At 35.2% G+C, this 14,501-nt stretch overlaps 1 protein-coding gene and 1 long non-coding RNA gene across 4 annotated transcripts in view; one reads left to right on the top strand and one right to left on the bottom strand.

Annotated features, from left to right (window-relative positions):
• Positions 1-14,501, top strand: part of LOC107720025 (MAGUK p55 subfamily member 3-like) — a 23,544-nt gene that overhangs the window by 4,553 nt on the left and 4,490 nt on the right. The window contains exons 2-14 of one of the 3 annotated variants that reach the window (XM_016527597.1): positions 2,196-2,251; positions 2,337-2,455; positions 2,643-2,720; positions 3,613-3,693; positions 3,981-4,118; positions 4,552-4,633; positions 5,152-5,237; positions 5,789-5,863; positions 5,984-6,180; positions 6,866-6,930; positions 7,413-7,433; positions 9,403-9,444; positions 13,682-13,843. In XM_016527597.1, coding sequence (XP_016383083.1) covers positions 2,215-2,251; positions 2,337-2,455; positions 2,643-2,720; positions 3,613-3,693; positions 3,981-4,118; positions 4,552-4,633; positions 5,152-5,237; positions 5,789-5,863; positions 5,984-6,180; positions 6,866-6,930; positions 7,413-7,433; positions 9,403-9,444; positions 13,682-13,843 — 1,183 coding nt within the window. In that variant the 5' untranslated portion in view covers positions 2,196-2,214. The remainder of the gene's footprint in view (positions 1-2,195; positions 2,252-2,336; positions 2,456-2,642; positions 2,721-3,612; positions 3,694-3,980; positions 4,119-4,551; positions 4,634-5,151; positions 5,238-5,788; positions 5,864-5,983; positions 6,181-6,865; positions 6,931-7,412; positions 7,434-9,402; positions 9,445-13,681; positions 13,844-14,501) is intronic. The other 2 variants (XM_016527598.1, XM_016527599.1) reach the window with 2 other exon arrangements.
• On the bottom strand, positions 5,064-6,033 carry LOC107720026 (uncharacterized). The gene is made up of 3 exons (XR_001637576.1): positions 5,968-6,033; positions 5,419-5,469; positions 5,064-5,196 (listed from the first exon to the last, which is right to left on the bottom strand). It is a non-coding gene; the product is annotated as an uncharacterized LOC107720026 (long non-coding RNA).

Below are 14,501 nucleotides of genomic sequence, written 5' to 3'. Positions count from 1 at the left end.
AATTTGTGCTGTTTATAACAACACACACACACACACACACACACACACCTCATATGCCCCTGTGTATTGATTCCACTAAGCTATTTTCCATAAAGTGGGAATGACATCATTCTTTAGAGCAAAAATAACTTTGAATTTCTGTCCGTGGTAGCCATGAAGGGATTATTAGTTTATCTCTCACATTCACTCTTCTGATATTTCTGAGAATTGAATGCAGTTTTATGGTATTATAGGTGCCTGCAGATATCTATCATCACCTTTTTTAAATTTTACAGTGAGTAAATCTCTCTGTGATTTGCCATATTCTTACACGTACTGTGCAGTCACACATGGCTTGCTATGTTGGACTCAAGTGTATTTTGAATATATATATTTTTTTTTTTTTTCAACAGGCACAGCAGGAAATGCAATTGATGTTATATTGTGTGTCACTACATGGAACAGTCACAGATGTTCTAATTATTTTCACAATTAGGATTAGTAGCTTAGTTTAATTTCGGCTCCCTAAATAAGCATGAGCTTGTTCATATATACAATGAGCAAATTTCATCTGCTTCACCTGCCCTCATTGCTTAGTCTTGACATGTAAGTACATTTTATTTATATAGCACATTTAAACACAGCGAAGCGGACCAAAGTGCTGAACAGAAAAAAACCATCAACATGTCCATCTTCATGCTAAACTCTCAGTCTATACAAAGTGTCAAACTTCACTGCAGCTCATTTCTAACTGGTTCAATGGATAAAACATGTTACAACCCTCCTTATGTTGAATGGAAGAAAACGTGGAAGAAAAACGGCAGCAAAGTTTCTATTTTTTTGTCTCTCGCCTCATTTCTAGATGGATCAGTGCTTGTGGAAATGCTATTTCTGTTTCACTAGGCACTCTGAAAGTATGGCATCTGTGAATTGCTTTGGGAGAGTGTGTGTGAGGGAGAGATAGTGCAAAAGAGGAAGTTGTGGCAGCACTCTGAGCTTTGTGTTCCTGCTCTTGGCACCAACAGAACAGCATCACTCATCTCTTCCAGTCACTCTCTCCCCTCTATTCTAGCACTTTATCATGGCTGAATATTCGTTAATCATATCACATAACACACTCAGTAAGATGATATGAAATATAAGTCATTACGGGATATTGATGAACCGATCTACTGCAGGCATTTAAACTGATTACTAACCTTGAGGAAACCAGCAAGAGAGATAGATGGTAGATGAAAAAATACATTAAAAAGACATAAATGATCTTGTAGATTAAACAAAAAACAGGTAATTTTAAAACTAGCGTGCCAGTGGTATCATAGGCCTGTGGTCTATGTGAGTTTATTTTTGGTCATCTGTGACGTGTTTTTGTGTGTCTGAATCCTGACACCCTGGTCTAGTTGGATTTGGTTTTTGACATTTATCAATATTGCTCTTTATACAATACAGATTGTTTCAAAGCAGATTCACATTAATAAATGGGGAAATAACAGTGTTAATGTTGTAAAATTCAATTCAGCTATAAAGCTCTAAAGAAAAGAATAGTGTCATTATTCAGCTCAAGCCAGTTCAATGTTGATTCAGTTCAGTTCAGTAGCAGTTGCAAATTTGTCTTGTCTTGACGAATAAAGTTGCTTAATATGGTCGTTCAGAGGTTGTGCTTGTTTACCTTTCAACAACCTTTTGACATCACTGCTCCAGTATGAGAACTACAATTTAAGTTCTATAAATTAGGATTTTTTCTAGTTTTAGAATATATTTACTAATTTATTACATCAAAAATCTGTTATGAAATTATAACTTTAATAACACCGTCATATGAACAATCATTCAGTAGACACATACAGAAACAGTTAAAATCTCTGTTCGAATCTAAATGAAAAATAACATGCGGCTCATTCAGAGAGTCAGTTGCAAATAAGTTACAGTACTGAATGATTCACTGAGTTAGTAAAAAGAACCTGTTCATAGGAGTCATTTGTTCGCGAATTGAACATCACGGCTCGCGTTGTGTTCGTTCTGCGTGCTGTAAACAAGGGGAAGCTAAAAATATAATAAACCAATGTTATCTCGCGATATGATAGCATGATTAGACTTTAAGCTATTATCGCAAATGTTTATTTTATAAAATCCCTTTACCGTAAACCCAAAAACCAACTAATGTAAAAACACTGTCAGACTTTGGGGTACTGTAATAAAGATAATCTCTCTTTTAGGTCAACCCCTTCCTGATCGATGAAAGAAACCATGCCAGTCCTCTCTGCCGGAGCAGGTGTGCTGCACATCTATAAAAACACACTTGTATGTATGTATAGTCAGAATATTGACACTCACTCTGATCTCCTGTTCGCATGTAGGGTTGCATGAGACGCTTGCTCTGCTGACCTCACAGCTGCGTCCAGATGCCAATCACAAAGAGGACATGGTCTTCCTCAAGGATGTCTTCAGTGAGAGGAGTCTCAGCTATCTGATGAAGGTGTGTGTGTGTCATTAATGCAGGGCTTTGCATTGAATTCACCTCACATATGCAGCATCATATATTATAAATTATTTACAGCATGCATGATTTACCTTAGCTTATTTTTAAAGGTATGGCCGCAAATATGTTAGAGACCAATCATCTCCAGCTCTTTATACATGTGCATTGTGCGTGTCTTTGCTAGATCCATGAGAAGTTGCGTCAGTACGAAAGGCAGAGCCCCACCCCTGTTCTCCACAGTGCCTCCACTCTGGCAGAGGATGTAAGTGCTGCAGTCTGTCATATATCACATCACCACAGGCAAGATTAATGCGTCTTTTACAATAATATATGAGAACAGAGTTTAATGGTATCTGGGGGGGAATGAGGATACCCTAAAATGTTTGACCGAACAACTTTGGTGTGCCTCTAATTTAGCCATACTCCAGGGACAAATTTGCTACAAAAAATATATATCCATAATTTCTTTTTTATTTTATAAAAAAAAAAAAAAAAAAAATCTAAAATATTAATAATCATTTATTTAACAAATAACAATTGAAAAAAATTTACCACATTTTGAAACATAAATAACATTTATATAATATTATAATGTACACTAACAGTCACAAGTTCAGAATAATTACTTTTTTAAATGTTTTTCAAAGAAGCCACTTATGCTCACCAAGGCTACAATTATTGGATCAAAATTTTAAAATAAATTTGACATTATTTTGAAATATTAATACAATTTAAAATAGTTGTTTTCTATTTGAATAGATTTTGAAATATAATATATTCCTGTTTTTAGAATGATTTCTGAAGGATTATGTGACCCTGAAGACTGGATAATGGCTGCTGAACATTCAGGAATAAATTACATTATAAAACATATTAAAAGAAAAAAACTGTTGAAAGTAAATTGTAATAATATTTCACAATATTTCTGTTTATTTATTTATTTAATTATTTGGTCAAATAAATCCAGCCTTGGTGTGCATAAGATAAAAAAAAAAGCTGTAATTATTCCAAACGTTTGACCCGTAGTGTATATAACTGTAAAGATTTATAATATTTTGAATTGTTTTATTTGATAAAACGATAAGCCTGTTTTTAAAGTCAGCTATTTGATAGCTTGTTAAATGCTTTGATTTTCGTCTATCACTGATTGGTAGGTGGCAGAGGAGTTGCAAAGCGGACCAATGAGTGCTGAGGAAAAAGAGCTGCTACATTTGCTGACATCACCACATCTCAAGGTACAAACGATATTTTTACTGTTAGACCTTCATGATAACTGTTAGTCAAAAACAAAATCTAGATATCTAGATAAATCTAGCTCTAGATAAATCTAGCTCCTATCCCTCCTGCATTGGTAGGCGGTTTTGTCAGTTCACGACACGGTGGCGCAGAAGAACTTTGACGGAAAAAGAGCTGCTACATTTGCTGACATCACCACATCTCCAGGTACACTTTTGTTGTGAGACCTTCATGATAACTTAGTCAAAAACAAAATCTAGAAGCTCATATCCCTCCTGCTTGGTAGGCGGTTTTGTCAGTGCACGACACGGTGGCGCAGAAGAACTTTGACCCAGTGCTGCCTCCTCTCCCCGATGACTTTGAGGATGAACTAGATGAGGAGTCTGTCAAGATTGTCTGCCTAGTCAAAAACAAAGAGCCGCTGGTAAGAGAAATAAACAATGCCAGTTGCACAAATACAGTGACCCTAAAAATATTAAGACACTTGAACTGTTATTTTAGTATTATTTATATATTATTATACTATTTGATAATATTTTGAATATATTTTATTGTTACTTTTTCAGTTTTCATTTAAATTTCAGTTGTAGTTTTGCCATTTCGTTGTGCTTTCTTGTTGTAATTTTTGTGATTTTTACAATATATTTTTATTTCAGTTTTAGTAACTTTAATACTTAAACAAAATAAGAAATGTTGCCACGGCAACTAAAGGAAATAAATGTAAGTTACATTTAAATAAAAGTTCAGGATACAAGACAATTTGGTCCATCAGCATTTTGATCCATCATAAATGTTTAGGTTGTTGCTTGGTGTTACTCTGCAGTTGAACCTTCTGTTGGTCTCTTTCTATCTCTCAGGGTGCCACTATTCGGCGGGATGATTCCACAGGGGCCGTGATTGTGGCTCGGATCATGAAAGGAGGGGCTGCAGACAGGAGTGGTGAGTGACACTTCAAAGAATTTGTCTTCAATCTTGCGGTCTCGGTTTACTTCATGCTCCAAATATACACCTGAGAATCTTTTTTAATTACCATTGAGTATATCAGTGGAACACCAGTGCAGTCTTCAAAGGTTCTATTCATCTCTAAACCCATTGAAGTGTCTGAATATCCTGCACCTCTACTGAGTGTGCTAGATATGATTATTTTTACCTCGCTCTGTGATGAGCACTAGACTGCATGTCTGCTGCAATGACACATGGCCCATCTTTGTGGTCAAATAGAGTCCCCAGAGACTCAATCAAGGGAATCAAACAGACTCACTAACCACCTGACCACAGCTGTTGCCATGGGAATATAGTGTGTGTGTGTGTGTGTGTGTGTGGTGGGAATGATCTATTTGGTCATTAAAAATTCATTGAACTACGCCTATAAAGTGTATTATGGATCACACACAGCAGGTACAGCTTGAACATGTGGTAGTGAATCTGTAAATCAGGTAGTCCTCCTCTATCCGCAGGTCTGGTGCATGTCGGTGATGAACTGAGAGAGGTCAACGGCAGCTCTGTAATGCACAAGAGACCAGATGAGATCAGTCAACTACTGGTAATACTATTCTCCTAGACCTCCTTCACATTCATTTGGTATAATTCATTGCAAAAAACAAAAAAGACACATAAACACAGAATTAACAACTCCTGCTTCCTAAATTCCTTGTTAAGGAGTTTTCCTATCATTAAAGCATTTTATTCACACAAAAATGCAAATCCTATCATCATTTACTCACCCTCATGTCTTTCAACTTTTGTTCTTGTCCTCATGTACGATTGTTGTTCTTCTGTAGAACATAAAAGAATATATAAAAAAAAAAAATCTTGGTCCATATAATGCGTCTATAAAACATATTTATTTTCTTTGTCTATTTAATGTATTTGCTATCATTTTATTATAATTATCTTATGTAATATAATGATTTCACTTTTTTCTCAGCAAATGTTGATTGTGAACAGTTCAATTAATTAATTGCCATATCATATAATTAATTGTTTAAAAAAAGTTCAATCAATTGATAGTCCTAATAAAATCAAACCATAATCATTCCTGTTTATTGTCATAATAAGAGAAGTAATTGAACTGGTTTTTTTTCTGTTTCTTAGTCTCAATCACAAGGATCTATCACACTGAAGATCATCCCAGCAATCAAAGATGAGGACAAGCTGAAAGAGAGCAAGGTAATTGACTATAAAACGGCATAAAACCTAGTAATTTATCAGTAATCAGTCCAGCATCTCTCCAGTTTTTTCTCTTGTTCACTGGGTTTGCATCTTGTTCATACCATGTGTTTTCTTCAGGTCTACATGCGAGCGCTGTTTGATTACACTCCATTGGAGGACAAAGCCACGCCATGTCAGGAGGCAGGGCTTCCGTTTAAACGAGGAGACATCCTGCAGGTGGTCAGTCAGGATGATCAGACGTGGTGGCAGGCCAAGAGAGTGGGAGATTGCAACCTGCGTGCAGGACTCATCCCATCCAAACAGTTTCAGGAGAGGTGAGACAAAACATCTAAAAAACACACACCCTACTACCTTAAAGCTGTTTAGTTAGCAGGAAATCAAGACATATTTTAGTAGCCCTGCCCAGTTAATCAATCAAATCAATCAATAAACAAACAAACTACTCAGCTTGTACCATTTAACCTAGACTGACCAGCAGGGGCGTCATTAGTGTAGGGAAAAGGGTGATTGCATAGGGCCCAGAGGTTGAGCATGACCACAGACTTAGCTTCAATGTGTAAAAAGACAGTTTTCTGTTTCTAAATAACAACGCTATTAAGTATTTTGTGAATCAGGTTTATATGAACAGTGTGGCTGCTGCACCATTATTAGCATTGTTAGCTGCAAATTACATACAGTCTCTGAAAGCTGTGGTTTCCTTTAGGCTAAATCAATCAAATTAATTCTAAATTATTCACCCTGGGTTTTATTAGACATAGATTGGCCAGCCTGCCTTTTTGTCCCCTCTTTCATCTCAGCGGGTTGCATCTTAGCTATACTCTCATGCTAAGAATGGGAGCATTTTTTTCTCACCGTTGAATTTTTTTGATCTCGCTTAATAGTATATTTGATGGCTCCAGAGACAGGAATATCCAGTCATACTAGTACAAAACATTATTGTCAAGCGATTTGATGCTTTTCCACTGTTTGAAGTTCTCCCCATATGGTTTTTCCCCTCAGGCGGTTAGCCTACAGAATAAAAATGGGCACCCTTCAAAGCTCAAAGTCTCCAAAAAAAGCTGCCTGTGAGTATTTCAGTAATTCTTCCTTCCTTACGGAAAACCCCTTCAGTTATTAATCAGTGTTGACTAACGGGAGGCATAATTTGCTAATGTGTGTGCTTGTGTGAAGTGGCCAGGTGATTACTGAGCTCCAACCAAATGCTTCATGTTCACTAATCTAAAGAGAACAGACACATCTACAGTTTAGCAAAATGCATAATGCACCCTTCTCACTTGCTCTCTCTCACAACAGACTCTCATTATGTGCATTATATCTGTTCCTCTTCTGCTTCTTCCTTAATTACTCCATCAGTGTGTGGGTCTTCACTGCTGGACACACTTTGACCTGCAAGATGTGGGAATGATGGAATTTATGAAACTCTCTATTTAATAAATAAACTTCAGGGCCAGTGTAGCATCTTTTCCAATTCAGAGTAAATGAAGTCTGCAGTTTTGGCTTCTTTTGTCATGATATCTTTTCCTTTTCTTATTACTGCTGACACCAGATGACCAGGGATGTGACAAAGGTGGGTCTTCTAGATCTGAGTTCACACATTCACCCTCAAACACACACACAACACACTTGTATTGGTTCCACAGTGATTATGAAATTAGGCCAGTGTGTCACCTAATCTATTAATTCCTGGACAGAGACAACTGCTGTTCTACTGTACACACACACAAACACACACACACACACATTCAATGAGAGAGAGGCTTTGATGCATGACACTTTCCAGGAATAAGATATACTTTGATGGTCCATTACTTTTTTTTAAAGCATTAGAGGAACAAATCACACAAAATGTATTGCCTCATATAAAATGAACCTAGCATGACAAGTAGCTAGTTTTATAAGAATCAAACGTCTGTATCTTCCCTTAATGTTGATTTTGGCCCGTCCCACTTTAGAGGTCTTGACCTTTTTTTTTTCTCTGAGATTCTCACTTCACTCCATTTTCCATCTTTTCCCTTATCAAGTCTTCCCTTAGTACACTATCAACTAATGTTCTGAGATCTCAAACATCACGTCACTTTTCTTCTTCAATCCTTTCTTTATTCTCTTCCTAAAGGTGCACTCAGTAATACTTGCGTTTTATACTGAAATAAATCATTTAAAATCATGTACACTGGAGATGAAGACTCCAGTAACATCAGTAGCCTAATAAAAATAAATATCTAAATATTCACTACTGTTCAAAATTTTGGAGTCTGTAAGATTTCTTAATGTTTTTGAAATAAGTCTCTCATGCTCACCAAGGCTGCATTTATTTGATCAAAATACAGTAAAAACAATAATATTGTGTAATAACTGTTTTCTATTTTAATATATTTTAAAATGTACTTTATTCCTGTGATGCAAAGCTGATTTTTCAGCAGTCATTACTTCAATCTTCAGTGTCACATGATTCTAAAAAGCTGATTTCATGCTCAAGAAACATTTCTTCTTATTATTAATGCACAGTTCAATATTGTTATGAAAACGTTGATACATTATTTTGCTAAATAGAATGTTTAACTGCATTAAACAGCATTTAAATATTTTGTAACATTATAAATGCATTTATTGTCAAAAAAGAAATAAATAAAAAATAAATAAATAAACAAATTAAAATAAATACAATCTTATTGGCCCTAAACTGTTTCAATTGTAGCTAACCATCAGCAGTCATTACTTCAATCTTCAGTGTCACATGATTCTAAAAAGCTGATTTCATGCTCAAGAAACATTTCTTCTTATTATTAATGCACAGTTCAATATTGTTATGAAAACGTTGATACATTATTTTGCTAAATAGAATGTTTAACTGCATTAAACAGCATTTAAATATTTTGTAACATTATAAATGCATTTATTGTCAAAAAATAAATAAATAAAAAATAAATAAATAAACAAATTAAAATAAATACAATCTTATTGGCCCTGAACTGTTTCAATTGTAGCTAACCAACTCATGGGGGTCTTGTTGAGACCAACACATTTTGCTTTTGCATAATACTACATTAACACTGTTAGGTGTCAGTGTAAGTCCTTAACAACTGGCATTATAGCCAGTGCAACAGAAACACAAAATTACTGAGTAACACTACAAATACTACAAATATTTCCAGTTTTCTTTCATATAATGTCTATAGCTCTCAGGTGATGTTATATTCCATTAGTATGTTTTTAATCTTTATCACCTTTTCTCATGATCTTTTTCAATCTAAGGGCCTGTTTTTCATTTACTGTAGGTTATAAACGCTCATTGTTTCCTCTGAGTCCCACTTAACCACACAAGTGAATCCTAACATTTATACACTATCACACCATTATATTCTTCCTGGCAAATAACAAACCCCTGGGTTGGCCATGCCCACCACAGACTACTGAAATACTTGCCGCCTGCCTGCCTAACTGTTGAACCTGCTTGTGTAACTGTAGTTCTGCAGCCCTCCTTCCTCTATCCTGGTCTCCTCTGCTCACTCCCTCTCTCCCTGCTTGCCTCCCTACAGAAGACTGTGACTGTGAGGGCTATTTCAATGGACAGTACATAGGTGAGAAACTGCATGCCCACTCCTGTACCCAGCGCCTACTAACTCTGCTAAATGTACTAAACTTCTGCCTGAGTGAGCTTCTATTGCTGCCTGCCTGTGTGCCAAGAGCTATGGCCGAGCCCTTGATGAGGGGAGGCCGGATTGGGGGGGCGGGGTGTTGGTATTTGGCAGTGTGAAGGGAATTTTAGGTCAGTCAAAATCTTTCACCGTGAAGAAACCAATTTGGAGTGGTGCACTGATGCCTTTGAAAGAAAGAGTGGAACCTGGTTGCTATTTTTGTTTACACCTTTGATTTAACATAGTATTAGAAAGAATATGTGAGTGGAGCAGAACGAGAGCAATTTGCCCTCAGTAATCACTCCACTGCAGCTCCTTTTATTCGGAAAGAATGCATTAAATGAATCAAAAGTGACAGTTAGGACATTTATGTTATAAAGGATTTCTATTTCAAATAAATGCTGTTCTGTTGAACGTTTTTATTAATCAAGGATCCTGGGGGTGAAAGGGATCATTTGACATTGACGACTGGAGTAATGACTGCTGAAAATTCAGCTTTGACATCACAGGAATAAATTATATTTTAAAATATATTAAATTAGAAAACAGTTATTTTAGATTGTAATAATATTTCACAATGGTACTGCTTTTAATGGTAATGTTTTAATCAAATAAATTCAACCGTGGTGAACATATAAGTCATCTTTCAAAAAAATGTAAAAATCTTAATTATTCCACACTTTTGACTGCTAGTACTATAAGTGAAATAAGTGCAGTTTTTGTAGCATTGTGAGGAAAATGGATGTATATGATGTGAATAGAGTACACAATCACGAAAAAGTGCAGAATTGCCAACAAATCTATGACTATTTTCACACGTTTTTCACACTTTCCTGTCAATGCCTTTCTGATAATAAAATACATTATTAAATTATAAATCATAAAATTTTAAATTATTTTCATTATAAATCTAAATGTATTTTAATTATGCGTTTAAAAAAATGAATTATAAATTAAATTAATTTAAAATAATATAATTGATATATTATTGTATTTTTATAAATACTTTTATCGTCTGAGTCAGTATCAGAATTAGTTATGTCCGTCTCCTGATTCTAATATGAATCTTCATTTACAGATTTTTTTTTTTTTAAATTCTTTTTTTTTTTTTTTTTTAGCTATTAGTCCATAATCACTGTTTTGCACTTGATGAATTCTTGCTCACATACAGTATAGCTCTGCGTTATGTCCATGATGGAGAGATATTGGAGTGGATTTGGAGGGATTGAGAACACCAATACTCCAATTTACAAATAAAACATCATTGCTCTAGGCAATATCATGCTCTGCACCACTCACATACTCTGATAATACAAAGAAAGACAGGGGTTGTCATCCCTCTGAGTTAAAAGTGTTAGCAACATGTCTGGCATGTTTCAAGTCTCATTAGTTAATGAGTGCTAATTTGAGGAGCTGTTAAAAGAGTGAAGAAAAGGAAGTGATATTCAGTTCATATAGTGTTAGATATTTCATTCACAGGCTATCACGGTATTTTCACAATGTGTAGCAGCTGCAGAAATCTGTGTCAGTAGGGACGACCGACAAGCTGACAGCTTTTCATCTTCATATCCTCACTTTCTCTCTGACACCAGTGTCTCTTTCTTATGATCTGTGAAGAGTTTTGATACTGTGACTTTCTGTGGGTGGCGTGAATAAGTATTGCTATGATATTTGAAACATTGAAGCAAATTTTCAGCGCAGAAACTTTTTTGCTCACTAACTATCTGTAATTGTATTTTTTTTTTCTCAAAGTGATAATTACGCTGAAATAGCATGTGCAGTGATTATTTAAATTTCTGCAATTATGCCTCCTTTTTTAATCTACATTAGGCTTATTATGGATTGCACCTTATACTATTTCTGCCCATGGAAATCCCAATTTTATTAGAAGTAGATTTTTTTTTTTTTGTTGAAAGAAATGTATACTTTTATTCAATAAGGATGCATTAAATTGACCAAAGGTAACAGAAAAGACATTTATATTTTTAAAACAATTTTTATTTTAAATAATATTAAGCAGCAAAACTGTATTCAGCATTGATAATTGTAATAAGACATGTTTATTGAGCAGCAAATCAGCATCTTAGGATGATTTCTGAAGGATCATGTGACACTGAAGACTGGAGTAATGATGCTGAAAATTCAGCTTTGCCATCACAGGAATAAATTACATTTAAAAACATATTCAAATAGAAAACAATAATTTTAAATGATAATAAAATTTCACAATATTTCTGTACATAATAATAATAATAATAATAATAATAATAATAATAATGCAGTCTTATTGGACATAAGACACTTCTTTAAAGGGGTCATATGATGTTGCTAAAAAGAACATTATTTTGTGTATTTGGTGTAATGAAATGTGTTTATGCGGTTTAAGGTTCAAAAAACACATTATTTTCCACATACTGTACATTATTGTTTCTCCTTCCTTTGCCCAGTCTGTGTGAATGTATTCCTTTGCTGCCTTTTGCTTTATTAAGTCCTCCATCCCTAAAAACCCCACTCACCCCAGAGCCACTGTCAGGCTGCTGCCCTTCTATTGGACACTCTGCACATTCCACCCTGCACGATTGGCTGTGCACTCACTCACCGAGTCAAGTGTGTGATAGCTAATGTGCGTGATGGCAACTTTCAGCCTTAGCCACTGACCTAGAATCATTGTAATAATCTGGTAGTGATGATAATAGTGGGAAGTGCCAAAGATGACAGTGGGAAAGTCTAGAAGTCAGACTTACTGACAGCATGGAATCTGCCTCCACAGAATGTAAATTTCAGCAGAATTGAATATCTGTGATTTAAAACACTTTTTTGCATATCCCGTTTGCAATTTATTAAATATTTTGGATGATTTGTTGTTGCTTTCAGCTGCTAGTAAGTGTTCTCTGCTTTCTGTTCCATTTAAAACATTATACTATGCTTATAAATATTTAAATTCATTGCATGCTGCAGATTTCCCCTCAACGGTTACAGGAATTGTGATAAAATGTGCAGATTCCATGCTGGCCAACTTTTGGGGTAATGCTGATGCAGGAATTAATAATTCATGGTCAGTTATAAATGACCTCAGGAATGAATGTATGAACTGCAAAGCTGATTTGGGGTCAGTTGTTGAGGGCAGAGTGTGGCTTATGCACAAGTGTGAGGTGGTCTAATGCGCACTGTAGTCTCTTCGAAGTGTAATGCAGTGACTCCCTCCTGTGGCCAGGTGTTTTCCTGGGAGTTTTACTCAGGTACAGTCCTCGATCTTCCCACACAGCCGCCACCATTAACCTCCATGTCCTGAAAAATAACACACTTTACATCACTTCTCATAACAATACTGATTGAGGTGAAGATTAGGGTTACGCTACAGGAGTTGCACTGGAGTTGAAACTAGTTAAGGGGCAGAAGTTTCATGGTTACTGGTTAGGTTATGGTGATGTCTTTATCATTACTATACAAAATAAAAGTGCTTAAGAGTTTAAAGAGTGTAAGTTGAAGAATTTCAACACTTAATTTTATTATGGTTGCACTTTCTGTGTTTCACATAATTCACTTGTAACATGATTAAGTGCACTGTATGAGGTTGAATTGTGTTAGAGAAGAAATAAAATGTAACTTCTACAAATACAATAAATATACACTACCATTCAGATGTTTGGGGTCAATAAGATTTTTTTTTTGAGTAAAATACTTTAATTTAGCAAGAATGCATTAAAATTGACAGTGACAATGAAGACATTTATAATGTTAGAAAATGTTCTCAAACATTCTATTCACTGAAGAATCAATTGAAAAAAAAGCAGCGCAGTTGTTTTCAACATTGATAATAATCAATTAATAAGCAAATCAGCATATTAGACTGATTTCTGAAGGATCATGTGACACTGAAGACTAGAGCAATGACTGCTGAAAATTCAGCTTTATCATCATGGAGTAAATTACATTTTATAAAAGATTACAAATAAAAAAACATTATTTTGAATTGTAATAATATTTCACAATATATATTTTTCAAATAAATGCAGCCTTGGTTAAGATTAAGACACTTTTTAAAAAAACATTACTGACCCCAAACTTTTGAATGGTAGTGAAAATACATAAACACAACTATTAATCTTGATTTTTTTTTCTTGTCATGTAATGAATAATTGAATTCTGATTTGTGACCTGCTTTCTTGACTCTGTTTAGCCGGTTTAAGGAGAAGTTTCCGCCTAAGTCGGAAGGACCGTCGAGGTTCTTCAGGAGAGGCCAATGTTTCTGACCAGAATGACCCAGAATTCCTGATCTATGAAGAAGTGACACGTTACCAGCAGAAGCCCAATGAGAGACCCCGATTAGTAGTTCTCATTGGTAAGATATATATATATAACATAGCATTTCATCTGCAGTTCAATGTTTTTTATACTGTGTAAATTGGCCATTGTGGAATTTTGGTGCAACAAACACCCCACTGATTAACTGAGATATAGAATAATGGAAAAGGAACAGTGTAAATATAGAAATTGAAGGCACAGTGGTGGTTTATGTCCTCACAATATTAGAAAGTAGTACCTAATTAACAAATCTGGTATTATCATTAAAGTGCTTAAAATATATAATTAGAAACAAAGCCAGAAATGCACAATACCTTCCATAAACAACTGCCTATACCCAGGGGCGGACTTACCCATTAGGCAAAGGTAGGCGACCGCCTTGGGCCCCAAAAGCCAAGGGCCCCCTAAAATGCTTTTCATATAGGACTGGCGACTCACTCTCCTCACGTTTCTTTTCAAATACTGTGATGGCGCAATAACTAACTACATCTAGTAAAGTTTATAATTTTTGCGTTGTAAATAAATGTTCAAATGCTCAAAGGTTGATACATAAAATGTTAATACATAAAATGTATTTTTTTACTCAAGCATTTCAGAATGAGCCTTTTTTCATAGTACATAATACACATTACACAGTTCTATACTGGATTGCATGAATCAAGCAAATTCAGATCTATCAAACCCAAAAACAAAAC

Source organism: Sinocyclocheilus rhinocerous, unplaced genomic scaffold (genome assembly GCF_001515625.1).
Source record: "Sinocyclocheilus rhinocerous isolate Xijiao unplaced genomic scaffold, SAMN03320098_v1.1 scaffold273, whole genome shotgun sequence".
NCBI lineage: Eukaryota > Metazoa > Chordata > Actinopteri > Cypriniformes > Cyprinidae > Sinocyclocheilus > Sinocyclocheilus rhinocerous.
The sequence above is the reverse complement of the archived record's forward strand: the minus strand, read 5'-3'. Positions and strand labels throughout refer to the sequence as shown.